The sequence below is a fragment of the Tenrec ecaudatus genome, chromosome 17 (assembly GCF_050624435.1).
Source record: "Tenrec ecaudatus isolate mTenEca1 chromosome 17, mTenEca1.hap1, whole genome shotgun sequence".
NCBI lineage: Eukaryota > Metazoa > Chordata > Mammalia > Afrosoricida > Tenrecidae > Tenrec > Tenrec ecaudatus.
The window spans coordinates 36,051,087-36,077,261 of record NC_134546.1 but is presented as its reverse complement, the minus strand read 5'-3'; the positions used below and the strand labels follow the sequence as shown (position 1 = coordinate 36,077,261).

Below are 26,175 nucleotides of genomic sequence, written 5' to 3'. Positions count from 1 at the left end.
ACTGTTAATCAGTCAAACAAATGTTGCTTAGTTTACTTGTTAGATATCTGTATATTTGAAAATTGTATGTTTTTATATAAGTCCTGTCGTAGCCAAATAATTTGATCACCTAATTTTAGAATTATAGGCTATATTCACTTTAATGCTATTGTGCTGAAATGCTAACCATTCTCTCCACCCACTTATAGATTAAAGAGGGCTTTAAAACGAGTCTTTTGCTCCCCTCAATGTAAATTATACCTCTGGCTTATTTGGACTTTTAACACATTTTTCGATTCATTTTGAAACTGGTTTCATCTTTTGACAAACACATTTATAAGAGCTGTTTCTCATTTTCAGTGGCATAAAAATCATTTTGCAAGGAAACCTTTTTTGAATTAAGTAGTTGTTTCTTAGAAAGTCTTAAGGAGAAGGTAGTATCTGTTTGCTTAGTTCATATGTGTGACTTTATAGAGTGTTCTTTGTATTTTTAGGTGAGTTTTTTTTAAAAAGAAGGAAATGTTGATGTGGAGCCTTGGTTTGTTTTATTGTTCCTCCTTCACCATATCAAAATCTTATTTTTCACTTCTTTTTTCCCTGTAGATGCATATAATATTTTCCTGAGAGCCCAAGCTCAAAATATTGTATTTACCAGTGAACTTTACAACAGTCTTATAAAACTACTCTTGTTGAAGGATAGTTTCACACAAGCCATGCAAGTGAAAGCTACGTAAGTATTGTATTTCTAGTCCACTTACTATACCTCTCACTTTAACATATCTTGGCGGTTGTTAGGATTTCTAATGGCGTGCTTCTACAATGTCCTGCTTCTTTCTTTATCCTTTTCCATAAAAATTGTATGAAATAGCCGATTTCAGGAGGTGTTTTTTAAACCTATGAAAAACATACACTTTCCTGACCCTACACAGCACAATACCTTTTGTTTGCTTTATATTCCTTGGCATCTTGTTTAAGTTGTCCACTTGCAGAAAGTAACCTTTTATATCATACTGTTTCTTGTTAAGCAACTCGTGCTCTAAACCTTTTGTGGAGGTGTAGATAAAGAGCAGATAAGAAGGTGTGGAGGACTTTGACTTAGACTAAGAACTTTGAACTTGAATCTCACTTGTAAATTCTGTGACCTCAGGGAGATGACTTCCCATCCCGAGGTCTCCATTTTCCTCCTGGAGCATGAGCCAATATTACAGGTGTGTCTTTCTTAACATTCCACCAGACAGTCTATACAAGAAGATGTTATGTGATTTGGGCATTGAACCAACACCACATTATATGTAATGTATATGTTTGTATCTATTCGATACACATCAAAGTCACCTTCACAGCTGCTCTGGCTTAGAGCCAGGAGCCTGGGATTTCCATACTTGTACCTGCAATTGGCTGCCTCTGGGTGAGCAGTGCTGGAGCCCAGTTGGAATCTCAGGCCCTAAGTGAAAGAGCGGGTGAGCCACGGCCCAGCAGCTCCCTGAAGGCACCAGCCTGTCCTGTGGCCATGCAGTGCCAAGGCTTATGGGTTTCATAGCCGAGGCTGAGGGCCTGGGCCGAGCTGTGGGAACTGAGCTGCAGGTGCCGTGGCACTGCAAACTCCATCCCAGCCCACAGTGTGCCTGGTCAGATGTTACTCGATGGACATTTTATAGCAACCTCTGCCGACAACAAACATTTTTTCCTTAGGTATTGAAAGAGAGTGAGATAGGTAGAGAATCGTTAAGTTTTCAACCCATTGCAGCTGCTGTTTGTCCTCCTTTGCCTGTTAGGGTTTTTATTTTCAGATTTTGGGTGCCGGGGGTCTGTTTGATGGTAGTGATTATTCCGTCTTTCTGCCTAGTTTCAGGATGAAAAGACTTGCAAAAGTATGTTACCCGGTGTGCCAGCTGACCTCGCTCTGTCCATTGCTTGGCCCAGATAGCTTTATTGAAAGCGTGAATGATTGAATCTCCAGGGCCTGGACAGGGGGAGAACAAGGTCACCTGTCTGTGGACACAGGCCTCCGGCTTAACGGGAAAGGCTGAAGAATCTCTCTATTGTTTTTATTGGGGGCCTTAAAATTTTTAAGCCACACACTTTCGAAAGATAAGAATCCTGACTAGAAAGTGGCTTATTTCAGGTCAGTGGGAAATGCAGTGACACTCAAAAGAGATTCAAAAAGTTGTGCATCGATACAATTAAATGAGAATATGATTCCATAGCAAAGGTTTGCTTCATAGGGTATGTTTACTGTTGGCATGTCAGTAACACATGTTGCTTACTGAGTCAGCAGCACTCCATTGGAAACGTGTTGTATGTGACTGTTGGTGTGTATGTGCAGTCATAAGTCTGTCTGTCTGTATAGTGGGACAGCCACACGAGGATTTTCGGATGAGGTACTGTGATGCACTGTGTGTCTCGTCGGCGTGATTCTTGTGGTTAGGAGTTGCCCCCACATCAACTGACTTCTTGGCGAGCCCATGTGCAACAGAACAAGATGCTCAGTCTTGCACGGCCTCCCTCCTGTGGACTTGAACCGTTGCTGAGCTCTGTGCGCCGAGTGCCCTCCAACCACGGGACTCGTTGCCCAGCGCTGCTGTCAGACTTCATGCTGCTGCTCTCCTTAGGAGTCCCGTCGGCTGATTTCTCAGCCTTGCTTACCGAGTCTCGTGGTTCGAAAGCTCCACTGAAACTTGTCCTTCATTGGTCACCAGGCTAGTGTGAAGTACTGGTGACCTAGCTCCCAGCACCACATAGCAGTAACACAAAAACTACTGCAGTCCCACAAACTGGTAGATAATGGATTTGTGTGTTTACCCAGTTGCTTCACACATGTTAGTTACGACCATTGCAATACCAGGAGTCCTGGTGGCCAATGGTTATGTGTTGGGCTGCTAGTTGCAAGATCAGAAGTTCAAGACAACCAGCCGCTCTACTGGTGAAAGACGAGGCTTTCTTCTCCTGTAAAGAGTTACAGTCTCTGAAACCCCCTTGGGCAGTTCTCCTCTGCCCTCTAGGGCTGATAAGAGTCTGCGTTGACTCAAAGGCAGTGGAGGTTGTTTGGTTTGGTTTTTTACCCCCTCTTTCACCATTAGAATACTTAATATATTCTTAGTTTGTCATTTGGAAAATAATATTGGACAGAAACCTTTCATCTGTGACCACAAAGATCCAGGGTGTGGATTTGTTCCTAAAATTATATTTTCTCAGAAAATTATCATCACTACCTATAACTTGGGTTTTCTGAAATAGAGGGGATATGGGAGGAGGAAGAGGTAGAAAAAAGGCCTCTTTAAAACTCCAGGATGTAGAGATATTTAATTAGACTTGTTTTGGAAGAATGAGCTTCACGCTGGTAACATAGGAAGGTCCTCGCTGTGCAGCCCAGGGTTCGGAATCAGTGGATCTGGAAAGGGGTCCAGGAATATAAATGTTAATAAATAAACATTTTTAAAATGCACCTGTCTCAAATAGTTTGCTCCGATGCCATTAATAGTGAGCTGTACTAATGTATTATAAACATATTTTTGTAGAAGAAGTGTAAACAACACGTCATACACATGCGTTCCAGGAGTTTCTGAACACATCTCTTTGGAGACCGAATATCTAGACTGTGTTTCCCAATGGAGCACTCATGAATTGATTTGGACTCACAGCGATTATAGGACAGGGCAGAGTTGCCCCTGTGGGTTTCCGAGACGATATCTCTTTGCAGGAGTAAAAAGCCTCATCTTTCTCCTGAGATGCGGCTGGTGGTTTCAAACTGCTGACTTTGCAATTCACAACCCCACATGTACCCCTCCACCCCACCAGGGGTCCTTTTCAACCCGCAGTTAAAACTAATCAGGGTGTCCAGTTGGTGGGACAGGACCAGCAATTAAAAAGAAAGAAATGAGAAAGAAAATGTCAGCATTTCATGTGTAAAAGTATTTCACCGTGAAACTGATTTCGACTGTGGGTGTGTATTTGCATATTCTGATGTAGTCTCAAATATAAATTCATTTTTTTATGTCAAATATAATATCTTGCTGTGGCTCTTGATCAAACCTGTTTGAAGCTGTTGACTCTGAAGATGGTGGTAATAAGCACAGCCCTTTCCGCTCTCCTAATGTCACAACCTAGAAATCAGTTTTCCTTCGATTCCAAGTGTTCACGTGCCCTGAGGTGCCCGCTCTTCCCCTTAAACCAACAGAACGATCGCCCTCCACACTGCCATCGAGTCCCTTTCACCTCCTAGCCACCCTGTAGGACAGAGTAGAACCGCCCCCGTGGGTTTCTGAGACGTGGCTCTTGGTGGGAGCAGAAAACCTCATCTTTCCTCTGCAGAGCAGCTGGTGGATTTGAACCTAGCCGTGTAGAATTGCCTTGTGGGTTAAGTCAACATTAGGTACTTCTGAAGATAACTTGTGTGGGATTGCAAAGTGGAAGTTCCAGTGCAAATTCTCCAACTAAGTCGCTATGTTACTGGAAGAAATTCATGTGTCTTCTCAGAATCTGTTTCCTACTTTGGTGGTTACATTTGACTAGGTCACCCGGGCCCCTCCTGCTCTGTGAAGAAGGAAGGGGAGCTTTGTTGTCCTGTGGGGTGTCTGGACAGTGCGCCCTGCATTCCTTGGGCACCTGCTGGGCTCCTTCAACAGCAATGGTTTTCCTCATGAGCTCAAATGCAGGTTTACATTGCCCCCGCTGCCGTCTCTGAAGTGTTGCAGATTCACTTGACCCCCTTAGGAGACAAGGGCATTTTTACCTTCCCACCAAATAATGGAATTTCAAAAGTAACAGTAGCAGCAGCCTTGAGCGTTGTCCAAGAAACTAACTTTATTTGATTTTTTTTACTTAGAATAATATTTCCTTGTGTTATAAAATGTTGCCTATAGTAAATTTTTCTAAGGGGAGGGAAAGTGCTTATTGAAAGAGCAGCAGAGGATGCAATTACTATTTTAAATTTCTGATAGCGCTAAACTATATTCTTACGAAATTCGAGAACCATCTCACAACAGCTCAACTTTATCTTTTAAAGTAGCTCTTCATTTTCTACAGTCCCTACTAGCTTTTTGTTCTGCTTAGAAATTGTGCCGTGTCACTGGTGATTTTTACGGGATCGGCCAGTTATTGCTACCCAGAATAATGCTCGTTAAGGCGCCGCTGATGTTTCATGTGGGTGTGCTCCTTAGGCCCGGTCCACTGCCAGTCACTGCTCTGAAGCGTCTGACGTGACACCCCTCTTACAATAGTCTCTCCTGGAGATCGATGTATGTTTATCATTGGTGTTGGAGATTCAAGCCCGTTTCTCCCTGAAGTCTATGCATTTTATTGCGCATGTGTAAGAATGAGAAGAAACCGTCTCGGCTCCTCAAGGGCGCGGTAGCCACAAGTGACTAGTGACCACCCTATTGGGCAGCACAGTCTTATCCCCACAGGAAGCTGGATTTGGTATAACCGAATCCGAATTTTCCACGAGGAAAAACGTTACGGATCAAACAGATTGCTTTTGATTGTGTTTATGTGTACACGTGCATGTATTGGTAGCTTTTGGTCATGTTTCCACTTTTGCCCGTTTTGCACGTGTGTTTGGTTCTGCTTGGTCAGCTTGACGAGATCCGCGGCTCTGTGTTCAGGAGGAGCGTGGCGTCCTGTTCTTCCAGGTCCTTGTCCTTACATTCACCCATTGAATGAACAGTCCGCCTCTGGAAATACAAAGAGACACTGCAAAGAAGATGTTTTGTTCTCTGGGGTTTCCAGAAGTTTGTCGTTCACACTTGATGTCAGCCCAGAGAAGTTTGTCTAGACTTCAGGATCGTAGTGAATTTGGGGTAATATTTTTAAGAGCCTCTGATATAATACCCATAGGAATATTGGGATGTGAAATGAGCCTTTAATAGTCTCTAATGTTTATTTAATCATGCTAAAGATTGAGAAAGTAAATCCTTTGTTTCGGGCAGTTTTTAGCCTCATGCCTGGTTTGTTGACTTAAGAGCTTTGACAGATGGGGCAAAGGGAGAGGTCAAACTGAGCAGTGCTCTTTGGGGGATTAAGAGGATTGGTGGGGCAATGAGGAGATCCTGTGCCCTGGAGTGCTTGGTGAGCCTCCGAGGCCAAGTGTGACTAGAGGATAGGCTGGCCGTCCGGTTGTCTTTGGAGGTCTTGGGATTGACGGGAATGATTTAGCAGTGACCTTGCTTCTCCCACAATCGGTGCAGCTTCTGTGTTCCCGTTGGCAGGGCAAGGGCTCGTTGGCGGTCAGAGCATCGCTGAGCTTGTTAAGGCAGGTGACAGCGACTGCTTTTGCTCCTTGTGACCTGGGGAGATTTCCTAACTGGGAAATGAACCCCGGGACATTCAGGATGCTGAAATCTCACCCCGGGAGGTGTGCAGACAGTGTGGGAACCAGAGGCCTCTCCAGCTCCGTGTTTTTGCTTTCTTTTCTCCCATTGGCTGAGCCCTGTTCTGCTCCCCGGTCTTGTAAGTTGGTGGTTGTTGCTGCTGCAGTTGTTTGTGGCAAATTGCAGACCGACAGGGATGAGATTATTGTTTGAAATCTTTACGTTTTTAATGTGGCACCGGTTTTCGTCCCGCAGTGTGTTCAGCTCTAAAAACTCTTAAGTATCTGGATGACAGAAATTTGAAAATTAGTCAACCAAATGATACGGTGTTGGTTCGTAATATGCTTTCGTTTATATTTTAACTATACAGTGCTGAAAATAAATGTTCATTTCTGTTGCTGAAAGAATAGTTTTCCGTTTGCTAATGATGGTGAATGTGGAAAAAAGAGGAAAAAGTATCCAGCTTGGGACGCAGCCGAACAATGCGGGGCATGCAGTTATTTTCGTCATCCAATATGTCAGCGCTCAAGAATCTGAACCGATTGTTTAAAAAAATCTTGTACTTTGTTTCTTTTGTTGCTCATTTCCAACTTTGTCATCTGTCAGAATGCAAAAAAAAAATTATCCTTCTATAACCATTGACAGGAGAACACAAAAGCTGTCTCCAGGTCGATATTTTGCAGCAATATTTTTAACATACGAACAGTAGTTTTTATAATTTCACCTTGGTGCTCAACCGTTTATTATCGTATCAGAAGCATGTCAGTAATTCCTTTCTAAATGTCTGCTTCTTTTAGCGCCGAGACCCACATCAAGGGCTTCACACTGAACGATGCTGCCAACAGCCTCCTCCTCATAACGCAAGTTAGGCGGGATTATTTGAAAGGTATGTCACAATGCTTGACCTTTGCGTCACGTTAATGCCTCTGCAGATTTTTCTTGTAACGCCCTTCGAATACTTGGATAAAGGAGTCCATTTAGCAAATTACCTGCTTATCAAGAGCCTTTTGTGGTAGCTGAGAGACGTAAATTACTGTACATGCATTTATAATACAGCTTGAATATGAATGTACTTGTCATTTGACCACTTAGTCCAGTTTCCATTCCATTTAACACAAGATGGGTTTTCTTAAGATGAATCACAGCTCTTCAGACATGCAAAATTTGTGTTCCAGAACGAGAGAAAGTACAGGCTTTCAAGTACGTTAAAATTCACAGCACAAGTCATTTTGCTCTGGAAATTAACATACTTTAGAGCATCTGAAACCATTCCCAGCAGTTGTTTCTTGCGTATCGTGTTGGTTGTGTGTGAGATAGCAAATGAGTTAAATTGAGTGTTAAATGTGTAGGATTGTGCACCAAATGATTATAATATTGATTTTTAAAACTTAATCTAATACTTTTTTAATAGTTCGTAATACCAACAGCAATAAAAATATGAGGTTGGTTTGGGGTTGGCGTTTGTGGGTTAACACTCGGAGAGGAGCTCAGATGGCTGGGGCCACTTGTTTGGGAGTCGGCTGAGGCTGGGGCTGTTTGCTTGGGTGTGCCACCGGCTGGAGTTGGATCTGCAGGTCTCGGGAGCGAGTTCCCTAGAGGAAGGCCGTGGCGCAGCGTCATTTCACAGGAAGCTTTACATTTGACATTTCGCACAGCAACGCCAGTTTTGCCCATGCGACGAGACCCCCGCTTAGACGGGCTGTTCGAGCATCCTCTTCCGAGAAGAAGGTTGCAAACACCAGCGCTGTTCTCGTTCCAACCCCAAACTAGTGATGGCGGCGTTAGTCTGCATTTACATGTTCATTAGGAAGAAAAGTTGCCGTCTGATTATGAAGCTTCCGAGTTGCTTGTCATAAATACCTCATCCTTCTGGACCATGTCCATTTCCTTAATATGATTAGGACTGAATATTTCAGTGGTGATTTTTCCCTTTGCAAAATCTCTACCTCGGAGGTCCACAGACAGGCCTTTTGGACAGATAACCGTAGGTCATACATAATTGAGTGGGTAGCGCAAAAACTTGTAAAGGGGGGGGTTGTTATTTCCAGGAGTTTAAAAAAGACCCCCAAAGCCCTTTTTGTTTAATTGCTATATTATGGGGAAACAATCGGCAAATTAAAAGCATCGAAGAAGTAAACATGCTTTCCCAACTGGTAAGTTCATTTTAGCCAACAGTATTTGTTTTCTGTAGGCATGGAGATAAGGACTTTTTTTTTTAATTTCAAAGGGTTTCTTATTTCCTTTTTTAACTAGATTGAATTTGGTCTGGCTTGGCTACTGACCTTGTATATCGCTGCTCTGTGACAAGGGCAGGAGAAGGTCTGAGGCAGTCCTGAGTCTGCTCTTCCCGGACCCAGCTTGAGCAGGGGCCAGGCTCCCCGCCCCACAGTAGTGATCCGCGCTGGACCTGCTTCCCCGCGCCTTGTGCCCCTCCATGGCGCACAGAGCTCATAGTTCAGAAAATCCCTCTCTGGCCTCTCTTTCAGGTGGCTTTTCTTTCTCACCCTCAGCTAAAATGGGAAGCCGATTAAACCTTAGTCTAATTGTATAAACTAAGAGCTGTTCTAGAATATTGACAGCCAGTCCATACCCCTTGACAGTATAATCAAGATCAGTAGTGAGTCATGGAGTAAATGTGGGACTGGAGGGAGTTGGGGGAAAGGGTGGGCTGGGTACTGCTGTTGCTGTTCCTTCGTGTGCCCAAGACAAGTCCTGGGAGAGCGTGGCCCCTGCTGCCTTTGGATGGGCGTGAAATAATTTGCTCCCAGCCCACAATCTCTCCCCCACACCTGCACCGGGGATGGCAGCCCTGCCCTGTGCACTTGGGGAAATCATCTTAACTTTCTGTGCCTCCGTCTTCACATGTTGTCATCCGGTCCTAATAGTAAGTGCTTGGGCCCAGCTCGCCATCGTCCCTTCATGTTATGGTCGCTGCTTTGAGCTCGGTTAGGGAGGCTGTTCAGAAGTTGATTATCTGTGCATGGCCACAGGGATGAAGGCTTTACCAAGCTTACTTTTTATAGACTTTATTAGTAGTATACCTAATCTTTTTATCGCCTTTCTATGTGTGCATTGAAATATTTTCCTGGGTAGGTTTTTTAAACTGCCAGAATCACTGGTTAAGATTCTAGATTTGGAATAATTGTGAATCAGGCATTAATTCAATTATAAACAAGGAATCGGTCATATTTTTTACTACATTGTTTTTCCCAGGCTCTAATTTTTACCTGTGCCCCATTCTTCCGCGTAAGATAGACTGTTCTTATTCGGAAGGCTGCTTTGAGCATCTTGGTTTTGTCCGTGTTAACATTGCCTTCAGACCGTGGTGCCACAAAGTTTTCATTGATGACAGTGGTGGTTGTGTTAAGTGTTACATCTGCCCCCCCAATCTACCTTTTCATTCATTATATTATAATTTGGCTACACTTGCACAGAAATAATTTAATCAGGATATTTCACATTGGCCTGTAATCAAGTACTTCTAACTATGATACTTATCAAACAAACAGAAGCCCTTAACTATATTATATATAATATAATATATATTAATATATTAACTATATTACAGAATTAGATGTGCTATATTTTCTTCATAAAATGAATACCAGAAAATACCTCCCAGGTGGCTTCTTACATAAAATATATTTGTTCTTGTGGAAGCTTCTTACATAAAATATTTTTGTTCTTGTGGCTGCTCCCGGATGATTGGCCCTGTTTGGACAAGGCACGATACATTGTCTTCAAGAAAGCATCGGGAGGCTCTCGGAGTTTTAGACCATCGTGTCATTGTCACCGTCATAAAATCTAGGACAGGATGAATGGGGGTGAAAATTACATATTTTTAGAATACATTCCTTTTTTTTCTCTCTAAACTTCAAATTCTTTGTACCTTCATTGAAACTAATCACTATTATCCTTGAATGGAATCTACATTCTGTCAGTAGCATTTATATTTTACCTGTGACTTAATGAAATTTCTCTGCTCTCAGATATCTCCTACTGTAGTGAAATAAATATATATCTTTTAATATTTCTCATGAAATATTAATATTTTTATAACCTAGACTAAAATACTCGTTTTTGTGTGTGTAGCCATTTGCTGCCTGTGCTTAGGAGCTAGTTTTCAAACTGCATTGAAGTAAGAGCAAGTCATGTCAGAAACCCCTTGTCGCCTGCTCTTGCGTTTCAGAGGCTCTCGCAACGCTGAAGGCGACCTTGGACCGGGAGCAGCTGCCGTCCAGGATGGCAGTGACTCGCCTCGTGCAGGCGTGTGCCTTAAAGGGTGATGTCGAAAGCATACACACAATTGAGAAGCTGGTCCGTGGACTGGAGAATTCAATTGGCCTTTCAAATATGGTTTTCATCAATAACACTGCTTTGGCACAAATAAAGAAGTGAGTAGTATCTGCGAGCTTTCTTTCATTGGATGTTGGGAGGAGCATTCTTTCACAGACCACTTTTTATAAACTTTTCCCGGCCTATTAGAAACCCCTTATCAACTGCATAAAAACCAGACTCCACGCCATCAAGTCCATCTCAACTCCTAGTGACTAGAGGACAGAGTCGAGCCGCCCTGTGCGTTTCTGAGCCCTGCTCTTCTTTCTTCTGTGATGGCAGCCTAACATGTAGCTACTACACCACCAGGGCTCCACAGGAAATGCTGATGCCAACTGCTAGTTACTCCCTGATAAACAGGGAATGGTTACATCTGTTACTTTAAAGTTAAGTCCTAGAAGAAACAGTATCAAATCATGACTGCTTCACAGTTGCTCTCTGTTAGGGCTACTGTTTACAGAAACAGTTTTTTACAGAAGATGAGAATTTAGCTCTTGTGTTTTGCCAGCAACAGTTAAGAGTTACTCTCGAGGAGGCCCAGCTCGTTTGTTAGAAATGGTGTCTGCTTGTCACTCACCCCTCCTGTCAGCACAGGAGGGCTGGAGCTCTAAGGGCTTTCCCACCACTGTCTCAGGAGGTCTTGTTGAGAACCACCACTCATAAGGAACACACACACACACACACACACACCTCAATTCTTCAGTAGCCTGTGGTACAGAAAAGCACTGCTTAAATTTTCCACATCTAGGGTTTCTTGGGAGGCCTTTTCCCCACATGCCAGCAACAGGGCAGGGTCTTGTTTAACTGTAAAACAGAAGAAAGCTCATTAGTGATTTAACTACTTTGGTGAAAAGTTACAATATGAGATGGATGGAGTGATTTGGGCACAGCGAGATAAGGCTTGGAAGCATATGGACAGCTTTCTGTGTGTTACTGGGAGGAAGGTAATCAGACTGAGGTAATACTCATGTGACTATATTCTTACATCCATCCTTCCACCTACCCTACACCAGCATCCACTGAGGCATGTTTAGACCCATGTCATAGTATTTATCAAAATCCATCATAACTAAGAAAAAATGTAAACCTTCAGTGACCAGGCATGCATCCCTACATTGGTGATGATGCATAACTACAAAACCTTACAAACAAAACCGAATTCAGCAGTGAAAGGGTTAAGTTAAAGGTTGGGGGAATAGTTGCTGAGTAGAGATAGCGACATTGTTCTTCCTTTAAAAAACCGATTTTCTTTACTAATTAATCTTTTAATAATTTATGTGTAGGATAATAATACATGCTTGTTTGGAGAGGGCTTTTGTTAATATTTCTATTTTTAAAAATCATTTTATTGGGGTCTCATACAGTTCTTATCACAATCCATACACCCATCCATCATGTCAAGCATAGTTAATATTTCTTTAGGTGGAAGGTTCAGGGAGTTTTGTTTTTTGCTTTTATGTTTTAAAGCTATTTCCACAAATCAGACTTGAAACTTTTCTTTTAATAAGGGAATGCAATTGTATTAAGCTTGAAGATTGAAGATATTTTATAAGTTAGATCTGGATGAATTTTTAAATGTTACCATATAAACCATTTCTATACAATATGGGATATACATTCTCATTCACTGTTAAGTAACTCTAAACTCCACAAGAAAAATTTTATTTTAACAAGGTGTTCATTGTTGGTTGGGGAATTCTGATATTTAATGTACAAGTTCAACATAAAATTGATAGTATAACTTTGGAGTGCCATATCATTCTGTAAGGCATCAGTTAGTTGATTGACAGAACAGAAAGTTGATCATACCTGTGTTATGATACCTGTGTATCATAACTTGTTAAGTAGAGCCAATTAAATTTTTCTTAACAATGCAGAAAAAAATTGGGGGGGGGAGAATTTTAGTATAGACTGTATGCTCCAAATATTATATAATAAAATTGATCAGACTGTGAGTTAGAGATAAGAAGATATATTTTTTGAAGACAGTTTTTTGTTTTTGTTTTCACTTTCTGTTGTGAATCAGGCGGGGGTTTACATTCCATATAACCAGCACCTTTTGTAATAAGTCTGAGATGATGTCAGTTACTTTTACTTTGTGCAGTAGTGACCAGGTGGGGATTACAAAGCTGAAGTTGTGGCATCTAACAGGATTTCGTGCTCTATCCAAAGAGCTACACTTATCAGGTTACATATTTAAGACGTAGTATTTTCTATGCTTTGTCAGTTCTACATACAGTTATTTGGTCTGGTCTCTTCCGAGAGCAATCTTTTAAAGCCAGAGACTACTTAACCCCGGCTTGCACTAGAAACCTCTGAGTGACTGATGTGCTGGGATTCTAGTTGCTTAATGCTTCTTATTTGATTATCCACAAATATATTTTTCACTTTTCCTGATGTATTCGCATGAGTGAATCCAAAGTTAGTTTCCTACGGACCCTGTGCTGCTCATGCCTGAGCAAGTGCGTCCTGACCTTGGGTCTACCTTTCCTTGCCAGCAATCACACGGACGTCGCCGTGGAAAGCCTCGAGGGCATGCTGACTTCGGGCAGTCGGACCGTGGAGCCCCAGTTCTTCGGCTTGTCCTACTTGTTCCGAAAAGTCATAGAGGAGCGGCTGGAGTCGGCCCTGGAAAAGCGTACGTTCTTGCTGAAGAACTCATTTTCTCTTTCTAGTGAGATTGCCACTTTTTTAACAAAGACTCTTTCTTCCTTGTCGTTTTCCCAGTAAGCATCATGGCAGAGCGATTGGCCAATCAGTTTGCAGTTTACAAACCTGTCACCGATCTGTTCCTTCAGCTGGTGGATTCGGGCAAGGTGGAGGATGCCAAAGCTCTTCTGCAGGTAGGCCCCACCAGCCAGGGGTCAGGCGGCTTGCGAGAGTGGCTGGGGGACTTGCCAGACACACTTGTGTGACGACAAGGATCCTGGCAGGGAAGGGTGGTGCTGCGGGCACCTGTGCCTTCCTGCCGGTCAAGGTCGCCTGATGAGGATGAGTGTGGGCGGCGGTGGTTGGTCTCTAAGCCACCAGAGCAGACTCAAAATGTCCTTTGATTCAGTGAGTAGGGGGACGGGCTTGGCTGAAGTGACTTAAAGATGGATGTTTCTGTGCAGATAGGTAACAGAAAACAGCCATTCCTTGGATTTCCTACTTTAATTTTGCCACTGCTCTAAGTACCGTGCATCTCCATGGCAACACAGTTTGCAAACAAAAAGTAGGAAATGTTTGCTTTCCCAGTACAGCTTCTCGCTTGACTACTCAAACATTCCCGGAGCCTCATTCAGGGTTGATTAAGAGTTGAATTTGCCTTCTATTCACTTGTGTGTCACAGACACATTAAATGACAAATGCAGGTCTCTGTGGCCTGCACTCTCCGTGAAATTAGCAATCTTCGGGGAAGGAGACAACTGCATTCATGCCATTGTAACAGCACGAAACAGGAAGCTGCGCCAAGTGCCGCCAGAGCCGTGGGTGATCGGAGCTGCCACTGGCAGTGTACACAAACAGGCACCGCCAGAGCCCTTCCCAGCAGGGGGTAGTCAAACAGACACCGAGACCCCCGCCGGCGGCTGTGTTTGTGTAGACGCCGGTGTCAGGTGGAGGCCCGGGACCGGTTTCTGACAGTAAATAATACAATCGTCACATTTCTGCCAGCTGTCAGCTCTCCTCAGAGGCAGAGCAGGAAGGTGTGGCTTCACCCCTTTGCTCCAGCTCCGCTCTTCATCCCGAAAGTTCATCTACCTCAACGGCAAACCTTTCAACAAATTCTGGAGCGTGTTCTTGGTGTTGGCAGTTTTGTGAAAAGTGTGACTAGTTCTTGCTTCAAGGATTGTTTACTTTGGTTCCCGAGTGGAGAGAAATGCTGGTTTGGTTTGGTTTGGTTGGTGTACCTTTTATTTGCCCTCCTTTTAAAAAAGGACATTTGATCTGAGAGGGTCTTCAAAAGGTTCATGGAAAAGTGGAATTGACAGGTAAGGGCATTTTTCCTATAAACTTCGGAAGCCCCCTCATAGACAGGGATTTCCAAAATATTTTCCTTACTTGATGTTGCTGCGTTTAGTGTGACTTGTACCCCGGAGAGGAGCATGTTTTCATAGTACATACGTTTCCCCGCTAGGCGAGCTCTGAGTTAGTGCATCTGGTGGTATCTCCAGGGAAGACTCTCTCTATCACAGTGAATTTTTTTCCTGAAAGCAGCTTAACTCAGACCTTGTTTTTGTGATGGCCGATTAAAAAGAGCAACCTGGGACTGTGAGATTTTGTTTCCTGCGCAGGAAAAATGCCACAGAAACTTGTGATGCTGAAAATGGCTTTATAAGGAAGGGCGGGGGTGTTACCCAGGTGTATGAGTGGTTTTCTCATCTTAAGAAAAGTGAAATGTCGATTGATGACAAACCTCACTCTGGACGTCCATCAGTTTCCCAAACGGACAAAAACGTCATCATGTGGTGCATTTGGAGTTCGTTCCACCAGGTCAGACTGTGAATCAGCCCGAATGAAGAGGGACATGAAAGGATAGCGATTTAATGATGTAGAAGAGGTGACGAAAAAGGAAAAAGAGGGAGGTGCTGTCAGCCATCCAAACAGATGAATTTGAAAAGTGTTTCCAAGAATGGAATCGCAGATTTGACAACTATATTAAATGTAATGGAGAGTAATTTGAAGGTGATAAGGTTGTTTTGTAAAGAAGTTAAAATATATAGCTTTGGGGAAAAAATTCTGGGTTCTTTTGGGTACCTCCTTGTATATCTAAACACATGTTGTAGGCATTCAGTATATGAGTGGACTTTAGAAAGGTCATGGGAGAATTCCTGTGTCTTTTAATCTCATTTTCATAAGCATTTTGAAGCCCCCCCTCAGAGAATTATGGATATGATAGTACTCATTCGGTCTTAACCTACTGTTTTGTTTGCCTCTTTGGGAGAGAGGCTGGGCTGTCTGCTCCCGTAACCAGCTACAGTCTCAGAAACCCACAGGGGATCGCTATGCGTCACCTTTGGGTCCTGCATCTACCGGCGTGTCTAAAGCATCACCTGCTAGGCTTTCCTTGGCGCCCCTGTGGACGTCGGGAGGGTTGGGAGGCTGCCCTCGGTGTGCCGTCTCCGGGCTCTTGGTGACGGCTGGCTGTGCTGCCCTTTTCATGTCCATTCCTTCAGCAGGCAGAGGCTTCAGGTGATAAACCCTCTCCCTCCTTTCTGTGCTTGTCAGGCAGTAAAGCATCGCTCTAGCCACACGGAAGAGTGCTTTATTCTCAGATGTCGAAAACATCAGTGTATAATGCAAATCTTCCGTGTCCCCAAAAGTTCTCTTTATAGCACTCACTTTAGTAGTGACAGTGTTTTAAAGCTTTAAAGGAGCTACCTGCGCTCAGAAACTTGGGAGAATGACATCTGTGATGAGCATAAACTAAAATATTGTCTTGCCATATTTGATTGTACCGTAGCCTCCACGAGTGGATTTATCTGGTCTGTCATACAAACTTTTTTTTTTTTTTAGTTTAACTTTTGTCTCTTTCTTAAGCACTGGCTGTCTGTTGCAATGAAAGCCTTTTCTAAAATAGAGAGATTGAAATCAGTCCTTTTGTATGCATAAGTGTAGGTAATTATACTTTACAGAGAACTTGCTTTGTGCATTTTAATTTTTATAAAGAAACGAGCGGTTATCTCCCTGACACCTTATTAAATGTATAATTAACCTTATGATCCCTAGCTCACTAGTGAATGCTTGGCAGTATAATTGGAGAGGAATGGTGTTTCTTTTTTCCCTCTTTCTTTGCGGTCCTAAACCTTATTCCGAGGTTGTCGAAGCCTCTGTTTAATTTTTCCCTTTTCCTTTTAAACAAACTTTACACTTGTCGTGCCAAAGGCAGCAGCCACCAAGGCTCTGCAGAACTCGTACTTGTTTCTCTTTCTTAAAAAAAGAAAGAAGTTCGCCTATTAGGTCTTCCCCTTGGTAATGATACCCCACTGAATGCTCATGAACTTTCTTAATTGAAAACATTCACCTTGGTCACCTTGGTCTGCTTGTTTATCAAAAATCCTCACTGTTTCCATTTCCAGAGATGTGGAGCCATCGCTGAGCAAACCCCCATCTTATCCATCTTCTGTATCCGGAGTGCTCAGAGGCCGGGAAAGGTACGATGTTTGACTTGCTAAGAAGCCTGTCTTGTGGAAAGATACAGGATTGACTGAACTTGAGCCTGTTGGTTCAGGGCCGCATCTAAAGGGAGGAAGGTGTGATGTGCTTGTCTGCACACTTAGCTACATCATAGGGTGTGGATGGCAGGAGGGGGGGCTTGTAATTGTGGCTCCGTTCTTGGACCGAGCGTGAATTCTCCGTTCCCGGGGCTGCACACAGGGACCTTGGAATTGGAGCGAACACAAGTAATAGTGTAGACACATGGCCGGGGTCACTGCCAAATGGCTCCCAAATTGCCTGCTTTTGACCAGTTATCAAGGCTAAACCTGTAAACTGGGAATGGCACCACAGTTAGTGCTCCCAGTGTGCATACTCAGCCTCATGAACACTAAAGTGTGTGTGTGTGTGGTTTCAAGGCCATGTCCCACGATGTAGTACTATGTTCAATGCATAAGTGCTTATTTAAAAACATTCTTTAGATCCCCTTTCTACCTGTGAAGCACCAGAAACCCCATTCTTGAACCCTTTTCCTGGGGGCTCTTATAACAATCAGTTGTATCGAGCAGGCTTGTACATACGCTGCCACTGACATTGTCTAAACATTGACTTTGTATTTGAGCCCGTGCTATCGGCTCCTCTTTTTTCGCAGTTGTCCACCCTTGTGGTCCCTTGATGAATTATAAATTATTGATACTTTCATAGCTTGCACTGACTACTGTCTCCCTTCACCACGTTTCTCTTGTTCATCCTGGGGTGGGGGTGGGGGGCTGTTATGGGTTGATCATTGTGATCAGTTCCCCCTTCCTTCCCCCCTCCCCCACCTTTCTCCTACCTTCCTGGTATCTCTACTCCCATTTCTGTTCCCGAGGGGTTTATCCGACCTGGATTCCGTGTGTCATGTACTGAGCTCTTTATCTGTACATGATCCAGTCTAGACAGAACGGAAAGGCGGGACTGGGGTCATGATAGTGGGGGGTAAGGAAGCCTCAAAGAACCAGAGGGATATTGTGTGTTTCATCAGAGCTATGCCGTCTACAGATGGGTTTGGGGTCTCTGCTCCAAACCCCCTCATTCTCAACCCTATGGTTTTTTTGTTTATTACCTAATTCTGGTGACACCTTATGATTGCACAAGCTGGTATGTTGTCTCTCTGCTAGATGGCCACTTGTTTAACTTCAAGTCTTTAAGACCCCAGGCACTGTATCTTTTGCTAGCTGGCCACCATCAGCTTTCTTCACCACATTAGCCTATTTTGTCTTCAGCGATCATGTCAGGAGGGTGAGCATCACAAATTTCCAGGTTGTTAGAACAATGTGTGCTTGCGTAGAGGAAGATCTTGAGCAGAGGCCCAAAGTCCGTCCACTTTCTCAATGTACTGCCCTATAAATATATGTAGATAGGCCAATGCCTCTCTTTTTCTGAATGAACATATTTACTTATGTTTACCCCTCCATAGCTTTGCTTCCCGGATCTTTCCTCTGAGGAACCCCATTCTTACCTGCCAAGTGTTAGATCTAGTGTTGGTTCATAATGGAATGTGTTGTTTCCAATCTGGTTGCTGAAGTTTCCCTTAGTTTCCACACACGTTTTGTTTTTTCCTCCAGTTTACCTAATTGCACCTTTTAATCTCTGACTTGTTAAAACAACCAGCTTTTAGAAAATATTTAACCCTTTGAATTTTGCCACTAAGGAACCATTTTCAAAATGGCGTGATATGAGAGTATAAGAAATGCCCAAAGCCCCTGTCAGTCGGCACCTGGGTCTGTGCCAGGTTCCTGCTGCCATGCTCCCGGGGGGCTGGGCTGTGCAACAGCTTCATAGACCAACTGAGACACTCAGTCCTCCCCCAAGGGTTTTAAAGTGCCCACATTGCCAGGGAAGTGCTCGCCCAGGTAGGGCTTGATCGCCCACACAGGGTGCAGCCAGCAGGGGCTGTAGAAGAGCCCAGTGGAGTAGTTAGCCAGTGGCAGCAGACCAGTTAGTCTGGGTTTCACTTAGGGCACAAAAGTATATAAACTATCACTGAGGAAGTCATGCTGGGGGTCTGAAAGCGCATGCCCCACCCCCACCCCAAAGTGGCTGGCATGCTCCCTTCCTAGGCCAGCCATTCACTGTACAACTGCTCAGTGTTTACTGGACGCTCCACCTCTTGCCTGGAAATTTTAGCTCCTAAAAAGACAAATACTATCTTTTCTACTCTTGGGACTTAGCTTTTTGATATGGACATAGAAGAGTAGACATAAAAAAAAAAAAACACCCTTGTAGGAGTTTAGAAAAATCTACATAGAGATGTAAATGTAATTACATTTAACTTTTGAGAAACACTAGTTTATGTTGGCTCTGAGTTCCTGAATCAGCGTCAGATGCTAGGGCAGAGCAAAGGCGGAACATTAAATGGGACAGGCAGTTCTGTTGTAGCCGTTGTCATAAAAGTTTCCTGATACTGTGTTACCATTTCACTGTTCAATCTCCCTGTGCTTCTGAGTCTGTGATGATGCTACCTCTGTTTAATCTCATAGGCACCAACTATGAAATCTTTGTTAGAATTGATTCCTGAATTAATTGAAAAGGAAGAAGTATATTCGTCCATCATGAAGAGCTATGGTAAGAAGTTTAATCTGCCTACCTTCATTAAGTGATTTAAATATTTGTAATACATCCACTAAGTCTTAAATTTTAGTTCAAAGATCATCCTAAATATCGCTACTTGCTTATGATATAAATAATTTGCATAGGTAGAATGGTTTAAACACCATATTTAAAGAGACATGAGATGATTCTTATCATTTGAAAATAAAACAATATCACTAAGGCTCTTCAGAGGACCCCTGGTGTGTCTGAGTGAGACCCCAGCCTCCTGGGAAGACCCAGAAGTCCACTTGGGCTTACACACGGAGAGCCATTCCAACATGCGTTCCCCGCCCCAGGCCCTACAGCTTCATGTGTACCATGAAGCAGGTATATATGTGAGACTTTCACTCGACTCACCGTCTTGCTCCCAATGCCCTCCCGTTGTGTACGAGTGAGCCCACCGTTGACCGTGCTTCCTAGGCGAGATGAATAAGTCTTGTGATTTAAAGCATCCATCTATTCCAATTGCCGAGCAATCCCACATTGTGGGGCCGGTCTGAAGGTTACGCACGCAGTCATCAAGACATGTTGCGTTCCAAAGGCCTGATCACGTACCCACCTGCGTGCGTGCACACCCCCTGCCCAGAGGAGGGGCTGGGGTCAAGAAAGAATGCTTTGTTGAATTTATTGTTGGCTCAACAACCTCGTCAGCGATCAGAATTAGTAAGTTGGTTCGTCATATTTTCACCCTTTTAAGGGGTACATTAAGTACTTCAAAATAGAGCAATCATTGTAGACCATCTGGCAGGTGCATTTTGGAAACTGGCGAGCTAAAGAATGAAGAACACGAAATGGTGGCAGGTAGCACAGCACTGTGTGTGTTGCCACTCAACTGAGCATTCACACCTTGGAGCTGTGGGGACCAGGGCGGTCGGGCAGCAGCGAAGAGGAGGAACCCGAGGTTTCTGAATGATAGCCGGAGCGTGTTTGCATGGGCCCTGGGCCAGGAGAGCCAGATCAATGAAAGAGACTGAAACAGCAGGAATGAGCGCCACTCACACTTCCAATCTCTGTTCTTGTTTCAATAAAAGCTGGGAGCTGGGCACCTTCATTTCCTTTAGGAGTCATCTCCAGGCTTGCCCCATCCCTCCTGGGTGCTGGCCGGTGAGCTGCTGGGCCCGGGTGCCACACAGGGGCTAAGCGTTGGTTGGGTGCTTAGGTGTAAAGATCTAATGCGCATTTAGAGGTGAGTTACCAACAGTGATTAGCAATAGAACCTTAGAATTTTGTCAGTACACTTAAAAATGAGATTCCGGCAAATCAGCCAAGATTGGATTCTTGGATCAAAGAGAGAGAGGCACCTGAACCTCGCACGCAGGCTCCTGCATCATTCCCTTGAGAAGCACCAGTGGGACTGGGTAGTGTTTCTCTGGAGCTAACTGTGAGAGTCACATTTGTGTGTGGAGATGGTGGGCTGCAACCCGGCTCGTGTTGAGGCCCTAATCTCGAGCGGGTAGATGGCTTTATAACCGCCCACTGACCCTGCCTTCACTTGACCTCACAGCGTGCTTCAGAGAGGAGGGCTGCACAAGTGGTGTGCCCTTAGCACGCTCAGGGGCTCCAGTCGGTCGTCACTGATGAGCACGGTCTCCCAAGCAGAGCACCCACCCCTGCACTCGATGCCATCTGTGTTGTCCCAAGACCTTTGGTTGGGCACAGTGTTTCCCATGCTCCCCCGCCTCCATGGTGGCTGAGCTCAGGCTGGCTGAAGTGGTCACGTGTTGTGGAAACCGCAGCCCAGGGGCCCTGAAAGGCCTGTGGGTCGGGAGGAGAAGCCGTCTTTATCTCTGACACACCTCTCTCTCTAGCCCTGGACAATGATGTTGCCTCTGCTAAAGCGATGTATGGCGATTTGACCGCCCGGAACGTCGAGTTGAACGACCTGTTTCTGAAGCGTTACGCAGTGTTGCTGAAGGCTGCGGGGGAGGATGTGCCTTTCCCAGAACCCCCAGTGAGTATCCTCGGGGAATACCTTCAGGTCCGTGTGCGCTTTGAAAGCACGTGTGGAGAGTGGGTTTCACACTGGTTATTGACCTTTGGCCCGGGGCTTGAGCATTTGGGTCTTGGCTCTGGCTCTGGAAGACTATGCGCCCCCCCCCCCTTCTGGCCCCAGCTCTGGTTTAAGGCACAGGGCCATCAAAGACCTTGACCTGTGAGCATGCGGGGGTCCAGAGTCCTTGGAGTCCTTCTCCCGTCATTTCCGCGGTCGCAGTGTTTCTTTTCTAAACACACATTTATGTCCTCGCAGTTCCAGAGGTCAGGAGTCCAAAATGGGACTCAGTGACCTAAAATCCAGGTGTCCGTGTGACTGTGTACCTTCTAGAAACTCTTCTGACCCCTCCCCTCCTCCCCAGGGCCCAGTCCCCAGCTTCCAGTTGTCAGGGTCCTAAGACTAAGTTTTGTGGCTTCCCTCTTGCTGGTAACTTCCTCCTGTTGTCTCCTTCACAGGAAAGCTTTGAGTTTTATGTGAAGCAGCTGAAGGCAGCGAAGGAAGCCTCTTTGTGAAGGTGCAGGCCTGACGGCGTCTTGTGTATATTTGTGACTGTGTCTGGATGTTATTTTTTAAATGTATTTGAAAGGAAAACAATAAATAAGCAAAAATGCGATGTACTTATGTACTTTTATTTGTTTGGCATGTAAAGTGTGCTCAGTATCGCGCTGACAGTCCCCGCAGGCGCAGTCACCAGACCATGTTCCCTTTGCTGCCAGGTAAACCTCAAGAGGATCTCGTGCGGCTCCAGTGTCCTTTGTCTGGATTCTCCCAGGGTGTCTTTAGCCCACTGCTCATTTTCACTAACAACATTCCTCTTTCATTGTTCATAGACTAGTGGGCAGATGTTTCTCAAAGTCTTGGGATTAGACAATGTGGTGGTTGGTCAGTGAGCTTTCCACTGGGTGCCCCTTGGCCCTGACGTGAGAGTGAAGAGATCCTGTAGACATCAAACCTGGGCCTGGCTTCCACCGCTCCGAGGCGGGGAGTCGGGCCTTGTTTGTATGGCTGCCCTCAAGCCCACGCTTGCCGCTGTATGCCATGCCTTGGGAGAGCGGGTTCAGACCCAAAGGGGACCTCGGTTTGCATTCATTTTAATGGCACCCCCTCCAAGTCATCCTCTCTTGGTTCTGCTGCAGGTCAAGGTCTAAAATGGAAGTAGTTGCCTAAAATACTGGTAGGCAGGACAATTTCCCACCACATTGAGTGTCTTAAAACAATCTGTAATACTAGGATCAGGTCATTAATTCCTGGCTGGGGCGTGCAGAGGAGGGGACGATGTTGAAAGGATTCATTGAGAAGAAGCCCTAACCTGCATCTCTCTCGCCCGAGCTCGTGTCGGTGAGCTGCCTCCCACCATCCACCTGGATGAAGAGGAAGCGTATGCATCTTGCTGAGACCCTGGTGGTTGGGCCAGCCCTTCTGCTCCCGGAGCCTGCGCCGATGGTGTGAGGGAGATCTGAGCAGGGACCCGAGGGTACATGGTTTGCAGCAGCTGCCCTGCTTCCACGTGCAGACCTGTACCCGAAGAGCCTCAGGCCCCATGCAGTGCTCCTCTGGCATGTTCCCTGGGTGCAGGGGCAGTGGGGGAGGCCCTGTGACTTTGACCCTGTCAGATGTACCTGGAGCGCCCCACTCATGCCCCTGCCTTCAGTGATTCCCATGGAGCGTTGCCTCTTGTATGCAGCTTGCTGGCTGGATTCATTTTTGTTTTTTAGTATTCACAGACTGGCTCTCTGGAATGAGGCCTAGTTTTGGTGTAATCTGGACTTCCCGTTGCTTTTTCATGGGCACTGGGTATGCGCACCACGCATGCAGGGGCCAGCAGCTGCAAGGGTCTCCACTCCCTGGAGCCCAGCCCCTGCCCCACGGTGCACCCAAGGCCCCCAAAGAAGGGGATGCTAAGCTTTTCTGGAGGTGACTAATATGAGTCTCAGTAGAACCCCTCATTGTAAGTCTGTAATGAACACTTGGGGTTGATTTCAATATCAGGGCTGTAAACGGTTTAATCGGTCAAGACAGGCCTTACGGAGCACTCTGGAGATACTCTGTTTGTCCAAGACACACTTGTTTGTCCTTTCAGCAGTCCACGGGACTTTCAATGTTCCTCCCCAGCACCACCATCTAAATGCAACCATTCTTCTTTGGACTTCTTTTTTTTCTCCCCTCCACCCACTCTTTGACCTCCTTTATCCAACGTCCAACTTTCACATGCATGTCATGAGGCAGTTGAAAATACCATGGCTAAGGGCAGGCCCACCTAGGTCCTCACAGTAACCCCCTTGCTGTTCAGTCATCTAAGAAGACCTCGTGTGGCAGATTCACCTCATGCCACACATCTTTTGGTCATTAGGATAATCATCTGTGGCAGTTACATAATCTCAACTTTCCAAGGGTGAAGTCTAGCCAGCCAATACGGCCATAGCCAATGGGGCCTCTATGTGGGCATGGCCTTCTGAGGATTCTGGGGACTCCTGTCTTCCTCCCTGGAGACAGCACACGTGCTTGCTGCTTCCTCTTCCTGTTGACATGGAACTACATTGACGGAGCCAGAGCCCTGGAGCTGGAGGAGCCACGTGGAGACCCACACCAGTGCTGAGATGCTTCCACTGCCACTGGATCCACAAGACATTCCACCCACTGACCTGTGATCATCCTACATTCAGCATCACTGCATGTGTTGCGTGAGTCTGAAGAGGGCTTCATAGATATCTGGGCTAATATTGGTCTTACGGACTTGATCTGGACTGCGCTGGGATGGGATCTTAATACATAATTACACTATATAAAGCTCTTATACACATATGAGTGTCTATGAATTTGTTTCTCTAGTCTACCCGGATTAACACATCCCCCATAAAACAGTTCGCAGGGGAGGAGCCTTTGACCAGAGTGAGAGCTCAGAAGGCGGGAAGGGAAGGGATGGGAAAGAAAGATGAGAAACGGCAAGCAGGGCGGACGTGGGAACGGTCCACAACCTTGCAGAGGTGGAGGTTGCAATCAGGGCCACAACACAAACAGGATTGTTACCTGGGAGAACAATGCTCGGTAAACTTTCACCAAAATCGCAATTAAAAGAAGAATTAGTGTGAAATAATCCCTCAGTCCAGTGGTGTATCACCTGAAATTGTTGCTGGGGGCTGGCAGGTCAGTTCTGACTCGGGACGGCTGTGTTTGAGTCATTGCTGCACGTCCGGAGCCTCTTCCTCTTAAAATGAGGCTTAAAACGCACATTTCAAAACCCTGACTTTTTGATCAAGGTCTGCAACATAGTCTTAAGTGAAATGAAGTGAGCCACTACCTGCTTTTGGAAAGACTGCTTCCTTGACACGCAGTCAACCGTCTCTGGCTGCTTTCACACTGGAGCACAGCACAGAGCTGGCAATGCCGAAGTAAGATACTCACCACCTGACCCTTAGAAACATCTGCACGGAGTTTGAGCATCACGAGTCATGAGAGTGAAGGATGACATATAAGACGGAAGCAGATCGCACTCGCTGCCGGCATGGGCATTCCCCCTTTCCAAAGTGGAGCGTCTTCCTGGCCCCGTGTGCTGGGAGCATTCTAAATGAAACGAGGCCCCAGTTGCCGGCCCAGACTAGCTGGGTCCGAGTCTCTTCCATGTTGCTATCTTTGGACGCTCCCAACGCAGTCAGCCACTGCAGCGCCTTGGGTCCTTCACGTCTCCCACTGTCCCGGGCCTTTTGCCCACAGGCGATGTTCCTGCCAAAAGCGCACAGTCGGAATCGTCATGAGGACACTCGTCAGGCAAACCCAGATTCTGGAGGGCATTCTATCAAATCGCTAAGTGTCAAGGTCAGGAAACCAAAGAGCTATCACACACAATAGTATCTTACTGAGATGACGGCCCAGACCCTTTTATTCCACAGGAGGCTGCTGGGACAGTGGGTGGATCTGCAGCAGGGTCGGGGTGGGGGAGACCCTGGGTGGTCGATGGTTAACTCACAAGGCTGCTAACCCAAAAGGTGGAGGATTGAGTCCGCTCAAGGGCACCTCAGAAGAAAGACCTGGAGATCTACTGGAAAGTTCACAGGAGAGGTGGGAAGGAAACCCACACACACATCCATATGGAGGGCATTATCGTTGATTTTCATAATTGAGATGAGCTGGATATAGAGCATGTTTCATTAAAAAATGAACCGACCAGAAAATCCCTCCAGATTCCCCATCCTTCAAACCCGAATCGTGGTCTGAGTGGCTTCAAAGAAAAGAAAAAGAGGAGGAAAAGTAAAATAGAAATAAAAAAGTAAAGAAAAAGAAGCAGCTATTGGCTAGTCTACGAAGCACAACGTTTCTCTTACACACACACGCCACAGTCAGCTGGTGGTTTGGTTACAGAAGGCAGTATGCTAGAACTCTGCTGCCCAAACTTGAATGGGTATACGAGTCCCCAAGTGTGTTCTTAACATGAAGCCTCTGACTCCAGAGTCTGGGTGGGGCCTGGGGTTCTGACACGCCCTCAGGTAGTGCCGCGGCTGCTGGTGGGCCACCAACCACACTTGCAACTGCAAACACCAGGGAACCAGCGGTGAGCTCCTTTGCCTCTCTGGCACCCACCTCCCCGTCCCGTTTGCACCTGGACTCTAGTTTTCCTTGGGAAATAAGCCTTCCTCTGTTTCAGCACATGCATCTTAGAGGATAGTCCTTGATGCTCTCCGGCCAGGCATACAACCAGGCTGCACCGTCCCACCTGGGACCACTGTGAGTGGCTGGAGGCTGGTCCTGAGATGCAGTGTGGGCTGTTGAGATGCAATTCTAAGAGGTCTGCCTAAG

General features: G+C 45.5%; 1 protein-coding gene across 1 annotated transcript in view; it reads left to right on the top strand.

Annotated features, from left to right (window-relative positions):
- The window catches only part of LRPPRC (leucine rich pentatricopeptide repeat containing), a 103,448-nt gene extending 81,447 nt beyond the window's left edge, over nt 1-22,001 (top strand). The window contains exons 30-38 of the mRNA XM_075536158.1: nt 583-709; nt 7,085-7,173; nt 10,477-10,681; nt 13,121-13,260; nt 13,350-13,465; nt 16,682-16,756; nt 19,280-19,364; nt 21,200-21,342; nt 21,840-22,001. Of these exons, the coding sequence (XP_075392273.1) occupies nt 583-709; nt 7,085-7,173; nt 10,477-10,681; nt 13,121-13,260; nt 13,350-13,465; nt 16,682-16,756; nt 19,280-19,364; nt 21,200-21,342; nt 21,840-21,896 (1,037 nt within the window). The 3' untranslated portion in view covers nt 21,897-22,001. The remainder of the gene's footprint in view (nt 1-582; nt 710-7,084; nt 7,174-10,476; nt 10,682-13,120; nt 13,261-13,349; nt 13,466-16,681; nt 16,757-19,279; nt 19,365-21,199; nt 21,343-21,839) is intronic.
- The last annotated feature ends 4,174 nt before the right edge of the window (nt 22,002-26,175 follow it).